General features: G+C 44.6%; 1 protein-coding gene across 2 annotated transcripts in view; it reads right to left on the bottom strand.

Moving 5' to 3' along the window:
• DMRT1 (doublesex and mab-3 related transcription factor 1) overlaps window positions 1-19,578 on the bottom strand; it is a gene marked incomplete at both ends in the record, with an annotated part of 104,564 nt that overhangs the window by 25,249 nt on the left and 59,737 nt on the right. For both annotated transcript variants that reach the window (XM_082655853.1, XM_082655854.1), the window contains one exon: window positions 16,460-16,604. In XM_082655853.1, coding sequence (XP_082511979.1) covers window positions 16,460-16,604 — 145 coding nt within the window. The remainder of the gene's footprint in view (window positions 1-16,459; window positions 16,605-19,578) is intronic.

Raw genomic sequence — 19,578 nt, 5'->3', positions numbered from 1 at the left:
ACTCACCACAGAGATCAACTGTGGTGAGGTGGATCAACTGCCAACGGTAGGCTTGTGCTACAGATTCAATATTCAATGTCTAGTGTTCTCTGATGATCACAGAAAAAAGCCACAGGCAAGTGTCAAACTTTGACTCTTCCGCCATTTTCCCCTTCTGGTACCAAGACTATTCAATGGGGAAAGGGCAGCCTTTTCAATAAATGGTGTTGGGAAAACTGGATATCCACATGCGAAAGAATGAAGTTGGACCCTTACCTTACACCACATATAAAAATTAACTCAAAGCAGATCAAAGCCTTCAATGTTAGAGGGAAAACTAGAAAACTCTTAGAAGAAAACACAGGGAAAAAGCTTCATGACACTGGATTTGGCAATGATTTCTTAGATATGACATCAAAAGCACAGATGACGGGAGAAAAAATATACTAACTGGACTTCATCACAATTAAAAATTTGTTCATCAGAGCACACGAGGCACAGAGCGAAAACACAACACAAAGAATGGGGAAAATATCTGCAAATCCTATCTCTGAAGAGGGATCAATGCCACTTTTCCCTCTTGGTTTTAATGCAAGCAATCGTTAGCAAGTGCCCAAGACTGACATGCTGCCCCATGACCATAAGACAAGGTTTCCACCCTGGGCAAGTACTATCATTCTTGGACTGAGACCAACCAGGTTCTAGTTTACTCACTTCCATCTGCTAGTTAAAAAAAAAAAAAAAAAAAGCGTGCACCACAGTTAGACCCAAAGATCGACTTAACACTTGCTAGTGTTCAATGAGTCCAAGTCAATGAGGCCTCCTCAACCTGACAGGTCATTTGAATAAGGGCTGCTGCACCCACAAAAGACTTTTCAAGTGGTGCCTATTGAGCTTGAGGTACTCCTATGTCTCAGGTTTAAACGCTGTGCTACCCACCCCATCACTTGAAAAGTCCACAACAAAATAGCCTTCACCTAACTGTCCAAGACAGTGCTGTCCAACAGAACTGCCTGAGAATGGAAACGTCCTATTTCTGCTCTACCCAGTACGGTAGTCACCAGCCCCATGTGGCTACTGAGTGCTTGAAATGTGGCCGGTTTAACAGAGGAACTGGATTTTTTATTTTAATTAAACATAAATAGCCCCATGTGCCCAGTCGCTCCTGTACTAGATGGTGCAGGTCTAAGACAGCAGGCTGAAGACAAGGGTTTCAATACCGTGTGACAGTCTGAGGTTGGAGAGTGTCCCAGAGAGACATCGAGTCGGAGAGAGAAGACCGTCCAGCTCCACTCCCAGCTGCCACCTGTTCTCTCTATTCAGCGATTTCCTTTTCCCTAAAATAGGGTCAGGGATTTCTGCTCTACCAACCTGTGGTATCACGGAAAGATATTTGGACTTTGTCCCTGTTCCTGGCACAGAGCTCCTAAAACCCTTGGAATTTCCTGAGTGGGATGATAGGAGCCTCTTTGTTCTAAGCAGGTGACTCTTGGCGGGCTAGATGGTTTCAGGATAGGGGCTAGTCACAGACGCAGGGTACAGGCTGAGCACCAGAAAGACCCAGCCCTGATTAGAAGCTTGGAACTTCCAGCCTTACCCCCAACCTCCAGGGAGAGGGAAGGGCTGGAGAGTGAGCTCATCACTGATGGCCAATGATTTAATCAATCATACCTGGTAATGAAACCTCCCTAAAAACCCATTAGCAATTGGGGTTCTCAGAGCTTCCAGGCTGGCGAGCACATCAAGGTGCCAGGAGGGCGGGGGCCCTGAAGAAGACTTGGAAGCTCTCCACCCTCTCACCATACCCTGCCTTATGCACCCCTTCCATTGGGCTATTCCTTTATAATAAACCCGTAATAGTAATAGTAAGTAAAGTGCTTTCCCGAGTTCTGTGAGTCATTCTAGTGAATTATCAAACCTGAGGAGAGGCTGTGGGAACTCCCAAATTTGTAATGGGCCAGGCAGAAATGTGGGTAACCCGACCACCCCATTTATGGCTGGCGTCTGAGATGGGGGCAGTCTTGTGAGACTGAGACCTTAACCCATGGGGTCTGGGCTAAGTTTGGACAGTCAGTATTAAAACTGAACTGAATTGTAGGACACCCAGTTGATGTCAGAATTGGTGTCAGGAGGAAAAAGGCTCGTTACCTAATAAGACTGTTGTTGGGATTAAATAAGATGATGTATGTCAAAGTGCTTCAAAGTAAGAGATTATTTTTCCTATTTGGTTGATCTGTAAGGGGCATTAGCTAATTCATGAAGGCTAACCATAAGTTTACCGTGAAGTAACCTTTGCATTAGTTCATAGTAACACTGGGAAACAACGCACTGCTTTCTCACTCATTTCCCTATGGGGGAAGGCCCTAATTCTTATCTGCTTTATTTGCCAGGAAAAGTGGCAAAGATTCTAATTAGTAGCAGTACATCAGGGTTTAATTGTTTATGGTTACATGGAGCACTTCGAGGGCAAAGATGGCGAGAAATCGGAAATTCTTCCCCAAAATTCAGGGAGAGAGAGAGAAAAAAAGAAGAATCCAAATTTGGGGGAGGTGAGGGGAGTGGGGATGAGAAAAAGAAAAGCAACAATCTGCAAAAGAAGTGGTCCGGGTGAGTGGTGTGCACCTGACCGTGGAGTTTTCCATCTCTAAAAACCTCCGTGCTTTGGGGATCCAGCCTGCAGATGAGGGCCTGCCACAGGCTGGGCTCGGCGTGTCGGAGAGCTTGGGAGGTGAGTGAACGGGCAGCAAACGCCAGACGGTTGGCAGTAAGACCAGGCAAGATACTCCATTCATTCTATACACACTGGCCCACCCGACCGACCTCAGCATCCTTCTCCTACTTCCCAAGAACCTCAGCAAGAAGAGGGGACATACAGAGACACTAAACTCTTCAACAGTGTTACCGAACTGAACTGTTATACCCCGCCCCACCCCTAATTAATAAGTTGAAGCCCTAGCCTCCAATGTGACTGTATGTAGAGACAGTGCCTTTAGGGAGATAAATGAGGTTACATGAGGTCTTAAGGGTAGGGTCCTAGCCTGGTAGGACTAGTGTTCTTACCATACAGAGGAAAGGCCAAAGAAAAGGGGTCTCACTGGAAACCAAACCTGGCAACACCCTGATCTCAGACTTCTAAACCCCAGAACTGTGCATTTCTGTTTCTTAAGCCTCCCAGCCTGTGCTATTTTGTTATGGAAGCCCTGGCAAACTAATGTAAATAGTATTAGCATAAAACAGGGAAATCACACACCCTGGCTTGCTGAATGTGGGGAGCCTCGGCACCACAATTATGGGTGTCATTTCATTTCATATAGTAGGTTCTGCTTGTTACAGACATTCATGTATGGAAGACTTAATAAAATGAGATAAATCCATATTTCCCCTGAGAATCTTAGGGTTCTAATCTTAATAGTTTTGCTAGCCCCGTGATAGTTTTTGAACTCAAAATAAACCAAGCCTGGGCTTCCCTGGTGGCGCAGTGGTTGAGAGTCCGCCTGCCGATGCAGCGGACACGGGTTCGTGCCCTGGTCCGGGAAGATCCCGCGTGCCGCGAAGCGGCTGGGCCCGTCCGCAACGGGAGAGGCCGCGGCAGTGAGAGGCCCGCGTACCGCAAAAAAAATAAAAATAAAAAATAAACCAAGCCTTTTCATATAATGAAATCTTATTTGGCCATAAAAAAGAATGAAGCCCTGTTAAAAGCCTCAGTTTGAATGAACCTCGAAAACATTATGCTCAGTGAAAGAAGTCACATGTAAAAAGGCTACATATCATATGATTCCATTCATATGAAATGTCCAGAAATAGGCAAAGCCATAGAGACAGCAAGTAGAATAGTAGTTTCCAGGGGCTGAGAGAGAGGCGGAAATGAGGAATAACTGCATATGGGGATTCTTTGGGGGATGATGGAAATATTCTGGAACTAGACAGTGATAATGGTTGCACAACTTAGTCAACACACTAAAGACAACTGCACTGCATACTTTAAAGTGGTGAACTTTATGGTATGTGAATTATATATCAATAAAATTGTTATGAACAAACAAACCAAGGCCATCCCACCTCTATAGCCATATAGTAACAGAGGGGAAACATGCCTGACAAGGGCTGCAAATTTGGAACACCTATTCACAGACTCTGGTGATCCTGACTTCTCTAACTGGAGATGGAAACTCTCCCTTAGGTTTATGGCGGAGACTTCAACCAAGTCTGGAATAAGAGCAAGACAGTGGGGCACGTGGCTCCTCCCTCACACACACGCTGCAGAGGCTTAGAGGCAAGGCTGTTCTTCTGTGGCAGGAAGGGAAGGTCCCTAAGACCTGCTAACATTCTGGGATCACTGCAGCATGTTCTCTGCCATGGTTCATCTCCTGGGCATAATGCTAGGGCCACAGACACAGAATTGGCACTCAATGAATTTATTACTTGTTTATTGACTGAGCCATCAGTTCCTATCCTGGTAGGGGGTGGGGAGGCTTCAGGAAAGAGACAGAGGAGCTGGTCTTGCCCAAGAGCTTCAGGAGTCACTGTAATGCCTGGTGAAACTACAAGGGAACAACTGAACCAAAAGCACGAAAACTGTAAGTTTCCATTTTTAGTCTGAGCAACAGTGGGTTAGCTTTTATATGCTGTTATATTAATGGAGCTAACCTATAATATATGATAAAAGAAATGTCTGCACCTACAAATTACCTAAACAGAGGAAGACACAGTACAGTTAACATGTGCAAGGAGAAATTATAAGCCAGAAAATTTTCACAGAGAAACCCATGAATAGCTTCAACCAGAACAGGAAACCATTCCAAGCATGATCAGCGCCGCCTCTTGTACCATGTTTGTAGAGATATAAATGAAGCAACTCTTAAACCGCCGAATATGCTTAGCGAAAGTATTGCTCTCCTCCACCCACTGTTCATTTCCGCCTTCTACCCCAGTGCCCGAAAATGGTGGTTCAGAGAGGACTTGGATGAAGCCCGGGGCTGCCAGATTTAGCAAATAAAAATACAAGGTGCTGGGGCTTCCCTGGTGGCGCAGTGGTTGAGAGTCCGCCTGCCGATGCAGGGGACACGGGTTTGTGCCCCGGTCCGGGAAGATCCCACATGCCGCGGAGCGGCTGGGCCCGTGAGCCATGGCCGCTGAGCCTGTGCGTCCGGAGCCTGTGCTCCGCAACGGGAGAGGTCACAACAGTGAGAGGTCCGCGCATCACAAAAAAAAAAAAAAAAAAAAAAAAAAAAAATCAAGGTGCTGAATTAAATTTCAGAAACAAATAATTTTTAATATAATAAAATACTGTGAACATGTTTATTAAACATTAAAATAACGTTTGTGGTTTATGTGACATTTAACTTTAACTGGCCATCCTGTGTTGATCTTACAACACTAACGAAGTGATCGTGTTGGGCTGACTAATGGCTATTCTCCCTCCTCGGGCACCACGGCCAATGGGAAGCTTCTGGCCCCTGTCCCACCCCCCACCCCCGAGGCCAGCACCGCACAGCACACCTGCAATAGTGTCCTGTGCCGCTTCCAAAAGCTCAGACGTGGCACGGTTAGTCAACCTCCGGTAAGAAGACACTGTGACTAAGAGGAAACACAGCCAGGAAAAAGAGCAGAGGGCACTGGCGGGAAAGCTATATTCACCTCTGCATCTAAAGTGGGGGGAACCCCTACCCTAGACTTGGTGTAAACGGGGGACAGATCCTGGATTCTGTGCAGTGCCAGATGTGTGAAGACCACAAATAACCCTGCTACACTGAAAAGAGAATTTAAAAATCCGTGTGTTAAGAAGATGATCATGGGATTGCAGGGCCTGCTGTTATCTCTGAATATTATTTTTTTATGGAGCTCATTTTTAATATCGGTACTTTTAGGGTGAATGTAAATAAACCTGATCGTGCAATAAACTCAGTGTGGTCTTTTTTTTTGCCGATTTAAGCTAAAACACCATCAATGTTCTCTTAGAAGCAGCATCTTTCAAGATAACAGAGGCAGCACTAGGCTTTTCATACCCACTAAAAAAATAATAAATAAGCAACTGACTTTTGAGCCCTCCCCCCAAGGGCATGTATTCAGCTCAACAGGCCAGGTGCTCAAGAGCAGGTGAGGCCAGTCCTGTGGGGTTTCTTCTCTTTGCCCTCCTGCCAAGGGATCATTCCAGTATCATAATAACCCCAGGAAAGAGGGGCCCTTTTTTTGTAAGAAAGAATGGTAAATATGACCATGTTACACACAGCAAAATCAAACCCACTTCTATGATGAAATAACCATCTACTCTAGTTCCCCCAAAAGATTCCGTTGACGCCAATTTTAGTGAACAACAGTTGGAAGGGACATAAAAGCTGGCCACCATTCTTTACACAGAAGCCAAACTGGAACCTAACCCCAGCGTATATTGTATACGCATGTATATGTGCAAGATGGGAAGTATATGCCTATATATAAATATAAATACATATAAAGCTAACTTTCAGTGCTCGGAAAACAAAAGCTATCCCCATATAACAGCCAAATTCTGACATAACTCAGTTTGGACACCTCATCTGGTGTGCACTGCACTCATGCTCAGTGTAAACCCCGCTGCGCCGGGCAATGATATACTGTAATGTCACATCGCAATCTGGATTTACTATAAAGGGACGCTGACGAGCTTCAGAGCAGTAAACACTGCAGCGAGGTGTATTTCACACTGAGCTGGTTTTTATGAAGAACACTTCACCGCCCAGGCACGGCACCTGGATGATGGATGGTGAAAGATGCATGACAAGCTTCATCCTTGTTTGTAAATCTTAACTGTTCCCGCTCACTAACTCTGAAGGCAATTTTCAAAGACAGCAGCAGACAGAAGGACAGCACAGCTTTCCTGAAGGTTATTCAAGTTGTACTTGGCCTGGGCCGGGCCTCTGAGGAACCAAGGAGGGAACATAAACTCCGGAGTTACTCCACACCGCGCCTGAGAAAAACCGCTGAGGCCCTGTGGGCTCAAGTCAGAATCAAGCGAGGAAATCTCACGCGTGATCACGTTGGACGCTCTGCCCAGAGCGGCCACTGTCCCTCCAAGTTCATGCCCATGTGAGGGCTGCCTCTTTAGGATTTTTAAAGACAAGGGGTCACGGAATGAGTAACAGAATAAGCAGACTTGATGGTGTGTCATGTGTCCACAATAGATGGGGTTCCCTCCACTGAGCAGGCAGGTAGGGGCCTAACGTCACACCTGCATCCCATCAAGATAAAATTAGCCCCGAAAACACAGGCCAGCAGTGTCTAGTCATTGTGTTCAATCTGGTTCTGTCAGGACATTCGGGAGTTCCTAAAAGTGTGCTTTCCAGAGCTCTGACCTTTCCCTGTCCCCTCCTGACTGCAATCTTTAGTCCAAAGGAAAACCCCGGCAAAGGTGCCCTGTTTTTCAAGAACAAGTTAAAGATGGAAAAGCAACCTCATGATAAGCCACTGACAGACTAAGTAGAATGTAAAACACTGTCTCTCTCAAAAATTATCTGGGGAAATTCAACAGGCCTTTTATTCACACTAATTTTAAAATAAAAACCATGTCTATGGAGGGAAAAAAAAAAACTTTTAAAAAGCAGTTTCATTTCATTTTGCACTTTTAATTTCAAAGCTAATAACTAGTCATTTAATTTTGCAATGTCTGCCTTTGTCAAATATTACACTTGCACTTTACTCCCTCCTGTTAAATAAAAAGAAAATTCAAATATCGCAAAATTAAACAGTGACTTTACCATGTCAATCAAGTCAAAAAGGTGTTTTAAAGTTTACATTTAGCTTGGGGAATAGTAATGTAAATACCACACCTGATACCCTGTGGATTTTTTTTCTTTTTTCTTTTTTTTTTTTTTTTGGCGGTACGCGGGCCTCTCACCGTTGTGGCCCCTCCCGCCGCGGAGCACAGGCTCCGGACGCGCAGGCTCGGTGGCCATGGCTCACGGGCCCAGCCGCTCCGCGTCATGTGGGATCTTCCCAGACCGGGGCACGACCCCGCATCCCCTGCATTGGCAGGTGGACTCTCAACCACTGCGCCACCAGGGAAGCCCCCTGTGGATTTTTTAAGGCTGCTTTCAGGGGGTTTTGACCAGCTAAGTCATCACTGTGTTCTCAGCTTTTCCACCTGCCACGAGGAAACAAGGACCCCCTCCTCTTCCCTACTTCACAGGCATTGTCTCCATACCTCAGTGTCCTCGTGTGCAAAATGCGGATGATACTATGATGACAAGACTCAAATGAGCTATCCCCACAATGTGCACAGGGCATTGTCTTACAGACAGTGTGAGAAGTACATGTTTGTGAGAAAAGGAAAAGGAAAGGGAGGGAAGAAGAAACCACAGGATTTACCAGCAGAAAGAACACCAGGGAAGCAGTTCAGAGACCTGAGCTCCTACACCGGCCCCTCTTCCTCAACTCTAGAAACAGGCTCAGAGATGGCACGGCATCCTGCCTGCAACTCCACCCGGTCTCTCTTAGCGTGAACGGTGATCAAGCTTCTCCTGACTTCTCATGCAGGGCTGTGTTATCAATCAAAAACCCGTCACAGGCAAAGATTTAAGTCTTTAAAATTCGAGCTTTTCAAAGGGAAGATTCTACATGATATAAATCCAGGATACGTTGCAGCCTGGGGGTTGCACCCCACGTTTTTCCATGACCGATTTATTTCATCAAGTGCTTTATCGGAATGCCTAACTCTGGGCCAGGGAGGCACCAGCAGAAAGAATCCAGAGGCCAGTTTCTTATTCATACAAGAAACCATGAAACATCCCAGGAGTCCCCTGAGAACATGGTGTCATGCTAGGCACCTGGAAGACTACAGAGATGAATGAATGAGATCCCTGCCCTTCATGTGTGAGAATACACCCTGGAAATTCTTGCTGAAGTGCTGCAGTGAGTGAACTTCTTCCTTCCATGAGTGAGTCTGACATCCTTCAGGTAGGCTCTGGGAAGTCCCTGCTATTTCTAGACTGATGGTGGCCTTGTCAAAAGGCAGTATGTTGCACAGAGGACATGTTAGAGTCCCATCAGCTCTCTCTCTTTTCGTGGAGGGAGAAAAAAAGTTTGAAAAGAAGACAGAAGCCTGTGTGTCCTCATGCAACAGCATTTCAGCTTGCCTTCTATACTATCCTTTAGGTATAAAGGGACCTGCTGGTGTCCTTATATATTCCTCTTCCCTGGTTGTTTCTTTGGAAACATATTGTATATGTGATATATTAAAAATAAGTCTTCAAAGCTGCCATTTCTCCATGTTTATCATATGCTTAAGATTAGTTGTGTACTTCATGTTCCTCACTCAGCAGGCCATCACGTCTAGCCAGTTTCAAGAATCACAATACACATATGGTTCATTTCAAGCAGGGTCCCTGTAGGGCTAAAAACACAGCCTCCTTGATGACTGTGATCACCCTCATTTGTACGGCCCAGTGCCAGGCACTTGCTGAAATCAAAAGATATATAAGACATGGTGATGGGTCTTCACGTGAGATTAAGGGAATTGACAGCTGCTGCCATGCTTTCACATAAGGTTTTTGTGATCCATATATAAAAATAGATAAAGCTCTTATTACCCTTTTCAACCTTCCAGATGAGGGATCTAAAGCTCTAAGAGATGAAACAAGCATCTTACAATCCAGCCCAGAGCTGGGGATCTGAGCCAGATCTTCCCTCCCGGGGGGTCCATTCCTTTGCACGCATCGGCCTCCACAGTCACTGCCAATGAATGGTGCACTTACCTCTCTGTTCAAAGCTAAAGCTGAGAATAAGAAGGTCACGTAAGGAAAACAGGTTTACCAGCCAAGTGCCCTTTTCTTTGAAATTCAGCAAAAGATAAGTCATTTCCTAAAGCGCCAAAGCTTAAACTCAACACTTTCTAAGTGTTGCATAAACCCATTCAGCTTTCTTTAAAAAGCAGGGAATGCAAGGGGTCAATGTTCTTCTCTCCTACAGGCTTGCCATACAATTCAAAGCAGAACATACACACCAGAAGCAGTCCTCAGATTCCTTGGCCTGCTCTCCCGCCTGTCTGAGGAAGACTAAAACATTTCCAGAAGAGCTTTCTCCCTGACAAGAAGAACTGCCTGAAACATCAACACAACCCTTGCAGAAAGGAACGGTGGAAGGAAGATCACCCTGCCCCTCTTGTTGCATGTGTGATTTAAAGAGCTTGTCTACACCCGGGACTCGAGCTCATCCTCACAACAGCTGTGTGGGCTCGACAGGGCCCAGCCCCTCCCGCGTCTTTAACAGGTGAGAAGACTCAGGCTCCCAGAGAAGAGCCTGAAACCCCCAGGGCTACAGCTGCTCAGTCGTGGTTCCCATTCAGGTGCTGAGCACAGAGCCACCCCTTTCCTACCCCCACCCCCCGCAGCTGCTCAGGACAGCTATCACATCACCTCACATTAAAGGCAGCTTTGGGGTCCTGGATCATGAGTGAGGAGACCTCAGGGTGCTTCCGACAGGCAGCACAACCTCACTGTTCTCACCTGCAAAACTGGGAGGTTCGACCTCATCATCTTTTGCTAAAATCCAACTCTAACGCCCAGCATTAAGCAAGTCCATTCCGTGGGCGAAAGCTCAACCACTTTGCATTCAGTTATGACAACCGTGGGGAAGGTAGCGTATGCCATCGGTGAGATCAGGCACTTCTAGACTCATCGGCCTACAAAATTGCCAATGCTGAATGCATTCATAAAATCCTATTTGGGAACACAGAGGCCTCTACAAGCTGCCCAGACATTACAGGGAACCATGAGGGCTTCAACTCAGGGAGACCCTTCTGCTGACCTTGCCATCTGACCTTTGGGTGAAATGTAAACGCTCTGCACCTGGCCTCAGAGCTGCTCACATCCTACGTGTGTCAGATGACTAATACGTAAATAGCTCGTGATAGGTAATAAGCATCCAGATGTGTGTTTCTGTCTCCTAAAAAGAGCAGTTAGAATGTAAAGGAAGGGTGAGTGTGCACAGCAGCCTGCCACTTATCTGAGCTGGAAGCGGCCAAAGATCCAGAAGAAACAGGAGGCACCATTTCTAACTTTCACACTGAGATCACAAAACGTTATAAAGAGACAAAAAGATCGAAGCATGTTCACCTTTACCATTTCAAATCTAAACCTCTTTGCAAGTGTTGTCCAGCTACATACACTCCGAGAACTTATTCAAGAATTCACCTGTAGAGAAAATGCCTACTTACAGGTATGAAATGCCACCTCCCTGTAGACATGTGTGCATCTACTGACACAGAGGTGTTGCTGTGCAACCTGCCTGCTTATCCCAAGTTGAGGAAGCATCATTTCCAGAATGCTCCTACCACCACTTCCTGAAACGCCTGCACCTGTTACTATGACCTGGCCACACTCACACATAAACCAGCCTTCCACTTGGGCACTAGGCCAGTGTTTCTCAAACTATCTGCAAGGAAGGGCCTGTTTTGTTTAAATTTTTTTTCAGTTTCCAGTCCACCACAGTCTGATGCTTTTATAAAATACAATAAAAAGGAATTACTAGAATCATAATCCAAAAAATGGAAAATAACAGGTGTTGGCTAGAGAAATTGGAACCCTCATACACTGTAGTGGAATGTAAAATGGTACAGCCCCTGTGGGTAACAGTTTGGAGGCTCTTCAAAAAGTTAAACACAGAATTACCACATGATCCAGCAATTCCACTCCTAAGTATACCCCAGAAGAACTAAAAACAGGTATTCAAACAAAGACTAGTACGTTAATATTCATAGTAGTACAACGAACAATGTCAAAAAAGGATGGAAAGAACCCAAATGTCCATCGACTAATGAACAGATAAACAAAATGTATATCCATACAGGCAATCGTGTTAGGCTATAATAAGGAATGAAGCACTGATTACATGCTACAACTTGTATGAACCTTGAAAATATTATGCTAACTGAAAGAAGACAGTCCAAAAGGCCCCATATTATATGATCCCATCTACACAAGACATCTACAATAGGCAAAGCCATCGAAACAAGAAAGCAGATTAGTGGTTACCAGGGGCTGGTGGAAGGGAGAACGGAAAGTACTGCTTCACGGGTATGGGGTTTCCTTGTGGGGCGATGGAAATGACTTGGAACTAGATAGAGGGGATGGCTGCCCAACACTGTGACCTACTAAATGCCGCTGAATTGTACACTTTAAAGTAGTTAATGGTTAATCTTATGTCAGGTGGATTTTACTTCAATATAAAAATGAATTGCTAGGAAAGTGAAAGACAAAAACTACGAGCCCCAAGTTTTCATTGATTCAACAGAGAATTGCTCTGTCAGACGGCTGTTTACTCTGAATTCCTCTGCTTATCTCCTCTTAGACCAGTAACAAAGCATGCACAGCCCCACTCTGGGGACCACTGCCCTACAAGGGGTGCCCTAGGGGATCCCACCCCACCTCGCTCACTCAGAGACATGCTATCGTCCCTGACAATTATGCTCCCACACATACCTCCCATTAGCTAATCTTTATAATAACCTACTATGATAACCCCCTTCTTTAAAGAAGAGAAAAGGAGCTTCCTGGAACTCACCCCCTCCTCCAGGTACTGCCCCATTTCATTACTCCCCTTACAGCAAGACCCCTTCAAGAGCTATCTACACTCACTGCCCCCATGCTTCTCTCCCACATGCTCCTGGACGCACAGTCAGGGTATGGCCCCCACCTCCCCACCACAGGGGCCGCTCATCAAGCCGCTGATCATTTCTACCTTTCAACAGCCCACGGTCAATTCCAGTCCTCAGCTCACCTGACCTCTCAGCATTATTTGGCTTCGTTCACTGAAATGCTTTCTGTACTTCCCTTCCTAGTTTTCTTCCTACCTCACGGGTAGGAGAAGGTACCTACCTGACTCTCCCCTGCTGGTCTTCCTCATCTACCAAACTTCTAAACGTTAGAAGGCCTCAGAGCTCAATCCTTGGTCCTTTATTCTTCTCCGTCTACACTCACCTCTCCAGGTGATCCCACCACATTAACTTCAAATGACATCTACGCACTGAACGCTCAAGTTTCTATTTCCAGCAGGGAAATCGCCCCTCAACTTCAGACTTCGTACATCCAACTCCTACTTGATGATCCACTTGGATGGCTCACGTACATCTCACACTTAACACATGCAAAATTAAACTCCCAATTCCTGCAAACCTGTTTTTCTCATGGTCTTCTTTACCTGAATAAGTGGAAACTCCATGTTTCTACTTGATCAGTCAAAAATGATGGAGTCATCCTTCACTCCTCCCTTTCCATCCCATCCCAAATTCATCACCAAACCTTGTTGGTTCTATCTTCAAAATGTATCTAGAATTCAACCCTCCCACACTGCCATCACTCCCACACTCCCACCCCGACTAAGCCACTGCCATTTTTGCAAGCATTATGGCCACAGCCTTCTAACTGGTCTCCCTGCCTCCGCCTTGCACCCCTACAGTCTGTTCCTAAACAGCAGCCAGAGTGATCTTTAAAAACCACAAGCAGACGTGTCACCCCTTTGCTGGAAACCCTCCAGTGGCTTCCCACCTACTTGAGATAAGAGCCAAAGTGCTTGCAGTGGCTCACAAAGTCTTACACAACCAGGCCCCACCATCTCTGATCTATGTCCTAACACTTTTCAAGACATAAAAAAAAGTGAGAGAATGGCTCCCAGCCTTTTTACAAAGAAAAACATTAAACAGTAGCAACACAGCAAAAGGAAAACTTTCCCTGTAATTCTTTTTCCCCCTACATTCTATTTTCATGTTGTAATCTCCAGCAAAACCAGAGGAAAACCTTGAACTTGGACTCATTTCTTTGGATGGTAAAGAACGGTTGATCTTTAAAGAAACTGAAGAAAAATGAATTTAATAGACAAATTTATACTTAAGTAAGACTTTAACGAAAACATTAAACCTACTGAAAAAACTGGTTTTCAACTTACTTACAAATCCCCACCTAAAATAACTGATATACTACTTACAAATTGTAATTTATTTATTAATGCAACCAACCAAAGGACCTCAACTCAAACTTGATAGAACTGATAAATGTAACTGGTTATCAGCCAGCCTCTACCACCTTCTCACAAATGACTATACTGATGCCCCCATCCCCATCGCCGCATCCTGCCACTAGCCTCAGCCCCATTTACCAGAGGGCCTAAATGGCCCCCACTTGTGTCGATGCTGATGATAAAAATGAGGATCCAATGCCCCAGGAGGTGATCCTGAGGCGTTCCTATTGACCCCCAACTTTCTCTTTCCCCACCCCTTCCCACCTGCTCCGTAAAAATGTCATGCAATGTAGGAGCCCAAGACACCATATATTTGGAAGCCGTAAAGCCGCATTTCTTTAAAAAATAAGCTAAGGTTTGGATTTCCTATGAATCCATATTCTCCTTCTCCATGGCAATTCCAAAGTAGATACTACTGAGATTCCACTATATTTCTTCCTAGCTCAGTCCCTCATGTCTGAAGTGAGCTAGAGAAGGATCAGAAGGTTAAGCCTGAGGTCTCCTCACACCACACTTTCAAACACACTCTTTCAAACACACACATCACCAGAAAAGTGTTAGGAAATCCTAGGTGTTATTCACCCCGTCTCTCACCACGGACACTGGGGTGGCTGGTCTTTCTTTTCCTGGACTGTAACATCTCTCCTTCTGAGCCTTTTCCTTTTCTGCCATAAATTCAAATGCCTATTGGTCCTCTCCAAATTCCTTCCTCTCTGCTCTAGTAAATTTCCTCTTACCTTTTTGTCGCACTGCCTTGCTCTGAATTTACACCTCTGTCTCAAGAATGCCAATGCTTGTAAAAATATTCCACTATTCCTAGAGCAAGGAGCTCAGGCAATTTCTTCCTGAAAGTAAGTTTCAGTCCTAATTTTCTGTATGAGCAAATGTTTTTTTAACTGCTCCATCCCTAAACTCTGGCTCCATGAGATGATGAGTTAGGAGTGTGACCTTTCGGGATTGTGTTTTCTTATAGAGCAAGTTTACTTAAAAATCATACCTGACTCATTTATTCCTTTGTTCATTCACTCCTTCATTCATCCACTCAGCTGATGAAAAACAAATAGGCATCATAGCAGCTAAAAAGGTACATAAAATGTGTTCTCTGTCCTTAAGGGGCTTATAATTCACATAAATATATAGAATCAAAGGCAGCATGAAAGAAGGACCACGTGGGCAAACATTATACGGTATGAATATTTACATAAAGAATTGTGTTTGTCCGTTCCTGGCAAAAAGTGATTATGAATGGGTCAAAGTGCAATCAATAATGTGTACTTCAGTCTCTCTATAGTTCAAACTCGTCAGGTTCCCTCGACCTATGTATTCCATATTAACAAAATCCTTTAGTTTATTTTAGTATGGTAAATAAAGCTTTTTTAGACTTCACTGTTCTGAATTTGGAAATCAAAGCATGGTTCTGATTCTCACTCTCCAAGCACTCGTTTTACCAAGAGGCCAGTTCTTTATAGAGAATCACGTTATTGAGAAAACCAGCTTCTTTTGTCTAGTGGAGTCAGTTCTAGTAGTCGATTTCTCTACCAACTCACTCACTATTGCCCTGATTTCCACTCAATTGTGTATGCTTCTCACTTTCCTAGATCAAAAGATGATGCTTAAATACAAAGAACTTAAAAACAGGGCCTGGAAACACAGCAGCCGTAAAAGACCAGCCTATCATCGCAGTGTAAACACTGGGGAGAAAGTTAAAATTGAAGTTGAGGAACTGTGTATTTCAAAGTGCTCTGGTTCATTAAACAGTCATTTTTTATTTTAAAACCATTATATCAGAGTTATTTGCATTGCTACTGCATAAACTCTGAGATCTATTATATTCAAAAATGTTTTATTACGTTATTCTATTTCCTCCTGCAAAAGATGAATACACCTTCAATTTTAAACTGGAAAAGTTTTGGAAAACGATTCTTCAATAGACAGAGATTCATTTCACCAAAAATATCAGGACTTGAACCACATTTAAAGTGCCCCTGGGGGCTTCCCTGGTGGTGCAGTGGTTGAGAGTCCGCCTGCCGATGCAGGGGACGCGGGTTCGTGCCCCAGTCCGGGAAGATCCCACATGCCGCAGAGCGGCTGGGCCCGTGAGCCATGGCCGCTGAGCCTGCACATCCGGAGCCTGTGCTCCGCAGCGGGAGAGGCCACAGCAGTGAGAGGCCCGCGTACCGCAAAAAAAAAAAAAAAAAAAAAAACCCCACATAAAGTGCCCCTGATATTACATATTGATCCTCCAGAAAATACATCTTTGGCTTCTGATGGTAGTCTCTATCTTATTCTTATCACTCCGGGTGTCCAGAAAAGAGAAACATGATATTAAGAATCTAGCAAAGCAAAATCGTTCCATAACTGAATACTTTAAAGGATACTATACAACTTTTCCAACAGCTGCTATCTGGTAAGCTATTAGAGAGGACCAGAGATCCAGTGCTGGGCAGGCAGCCTCTCTCCACCTCAAATCCAGGCTGCGTAACCAGGAACCTACCGCTCGCTTTGGCTTCCGAGTAAGAGAGGCCGTCCTCAAAGGTGAAGATCTGGGACATGCTCTGGCCCAGGTAGGAGGTAGGCGGGTAGTAAGAATGCATCCTGTACTGGGAACTCACTGCGTGGAGGCTCTCCGAGGTTTTCATCTGCTTAAGAAAAAAGAAGGAATATGTTGAAACCAAAGTTGCCTGTTATAAGAATTACCTAATTCTTTAAATTAAGGGAATAGCTTATTAAAGTTGGAAGTATCCTCACCCATGAATATGCCCCTCCAGTGCACAGACCCTGGAAATACTAGAACTGTGCAGCCTGAGGTGCCTTTTCGATGCTGGAGGCCCCTCTAAAGTACCCCTCTAATTCCATCTGGTCACAGGATGCTTGACTAGCAAGTACAAAAGAGAACAGGGCAGTAAAGACCAAAGAGCGCTGCTTAGGAGCCAATACAATCCCCTGAAACACTGACCAGCACATCTGACCAGGAGCAAGTTATTTAACTTCCTCACGTTTCCTCCTGGGTAAAACGAGCATCTCACACCTTGGTTACCTTACAGTGTTCACATCGAGAGAATATTTTTTAAAAAAACACGCAAGCCTCGTGTGAGGGTCGTTGTTGTCATCAGCATGAGGCCGTGCTGGATACTGTCACTCAGAGCCCATTCCCACCCCCTCCTATGCTTTTCCCTGTAGCAAGGAACGGATGTCTGGGATCTGCTTCTTCCAGATGCTCCTGTCACCAGGCTTCTGGAGGTGATTTGGATTCCGCTAATAGGACATAAAATGAGATCTGGTAGGCAGAAGGGAGGCACATGCTGCTTCTTCAGCAGTAGTGGCAGCTGACACTTGGCAGTCATGCCTTTTTCTGGCAATCAGACCGTGCCTTTGGGACCATCAGGCAGCTTTTAGGTAAGGAGCAGTTCCCATAGCTTCCTGACCTCTCATTCAAGGCTAAGGAGATGGAAACTCCAGGCTTGAAAGGGGTCCCCACTCTTGCTTTCCTGGCTCTTCCTGGCCACTTCCACGAACATTAGAATTGTTCTGAGTCCTGCACGGACCCTGGTACAACAGTGAGCACTAAACACATGATCAGATAGATCTCCACAGCAAGAACAGCTCAACTAACAGCTAGACTTCAAGTACGTATACTGCCTTTTAAAAACTACATTCAGGTGGCATTAACTTTATTTAAAAAGTCAACATAAGGGAATGTTCAAGGATAAACCAACTCTGTTTAAGAATTAAGGCATAATTTCAAAATCACGTTTTTCAATCAAATCTTTAGAATACTACTTGATAAAGAAAATAGTAGCAACTTGACAGATCCTGGCAGGATAAAAGTAGGTACTGGGCTTCCTCGAGATTTACTATGAACATCTAAATTCTAGACAATTTCCCAAGTGATATAGGCCTAAGTAATATGGCTTTGCTCGGTGGAAAGGCCTAACTCCCTGATTTCTCTGTGCTAATCTGAGAAGCTCAAGGGATTCCTTTTTGACCCTCCCAACTGCTCCCCAGCACAGATGTCTGTTCTAATGGGTGGATTATTGCTTCCTGCAGAAGCAAAGAAGACTCCATTCCACTTATTTCCTTACAAGTTAAGTTTATCTGGCAAGTTCCCTTTATCCTTTCTAGTTTGTTTTTCTGACGCATATAAAATGTTATCCCTTCTAACTCAATCACCCCGCTTTCATTTTCTACCATTATATAAATCTTTACTAAATAAGAGGGCAGGCAAGCTGTACTTGGAAATAGCCAAAGGGGAAAAACCGTCTGCCTTTAATGAGTGAGCCCAAGTCAGAAGCCATTAAGGAGCCGTGAAATCATTTAAAGTGAGGATCAATGGTCAGTTTACTGCACAGACCCAGTTATCAATTAGCCCAGTGCTTCCCAGGGCTCTCTTAATGTGTATTCAAATAGCCAGGGGATCCTGTTAAAAAGTAGACTCTGATTCAGCAAGTCTGGGGTGGGGACCTCACAGTGTGACATGCTCTCAATCAGCATCTCAATCAGGAGATGCTGATTCTGCTCAAGGGACTAGAATAAATGATCCTTTCTCCCATACTTGGAGCCTTTAAGGGCCATGACCAAAGGAGGAACTTCTAAAAAAAACTCTTTTGAACAACTGTTTTACAACCATCAACTTTCCACCGGAACTGAGGGAAGGTGGAAATGATGTAAAAAACATTTAAATTTTTTTCATTCTTTTTCTTTCTATATATGAGATTCCCCTGAGCTAAAGGATTTCCTTCAGGGGTCTGCTGCCATCTAACATCTGCAGCAGGACTAACAAACTCAGACACACTTTGCATTAAAGAGCCACTTCTGCCTCTATAGACCTCTGTCAAGTCAATCACACAGTCTAAGTAATGAACGCTGAACTAGAGGCTAAGTGTCGACTTTTAAGTACAAAGCGCCGTGATGTAACCCAAGGATCCTCCCCGCTCTAGGTGGTGAGTTGGGCCCTTCTCCTTTCAGTTTGACAGTATCTTCCAGTAAGTTCTTTAGGAAAAATCCTTTTCCGTTTTGCCCATGTACGAGAAAACTGACAGGACTGACCCTGCAAGCCTCTGCAAAATACTGGATTTTTTTCTTTTACTATGAATTTTATGTAAAACCTCTTTTTAAAAGTGTTCACTGTGAGTTTAGAGTAGGAATTGGCAAACATGTTTTGGTAAATGGCCAAAGAATAATTATCTTAGGCTTTACAAGCCGCAGGGTCTCTAGACAAATCAGAAAATGAATGGACATAGCTATGTTCCAATAAAACTTTATTTATAACAATGCACCCTGGTCCTCAACCTTCACTCTCACTAGAATACAGGGAGGTGGGGACCCAGCACTGATGCCTGGGCTCCACCCCTAGAGCATCAGACTTCACTGCTCAGGGATGTGGCCTGGGCCCTGGGTTTTTTCAAAGCTCCCCAGGTAATTCCAGTGTCACACCAAGATTAAGAACCAGTGTTCTAGGATTACCTACATATTTCCCATACCCGGAGAAGTATGAAATCCCCAGTATCAGCTAAAAAGTGCAAAAGGTTAAGTCTGAGAAACAGACTAGTCACTGCTGCCAATCCCAATATGTATAAATAGTTAAAAAGAGATTCAGCTAAACTATAGAGTTCT

Source organism: Grampus griseus (assembly GCF_964374135.1).
Source record: "Grampus griseus genome assembly, chromosome: 6".
Classification (NCBI taxonomy): Eukaryota; Metazoa; Chordata; class Mammalia; order Artiodactyla; family Delphinidae; genus Grampus; species Grampus griseus.
Note: the sequence above shows the minus strand (reverse complement) of the source record. Positions and strands in the feature narration are given on the sequence as shown.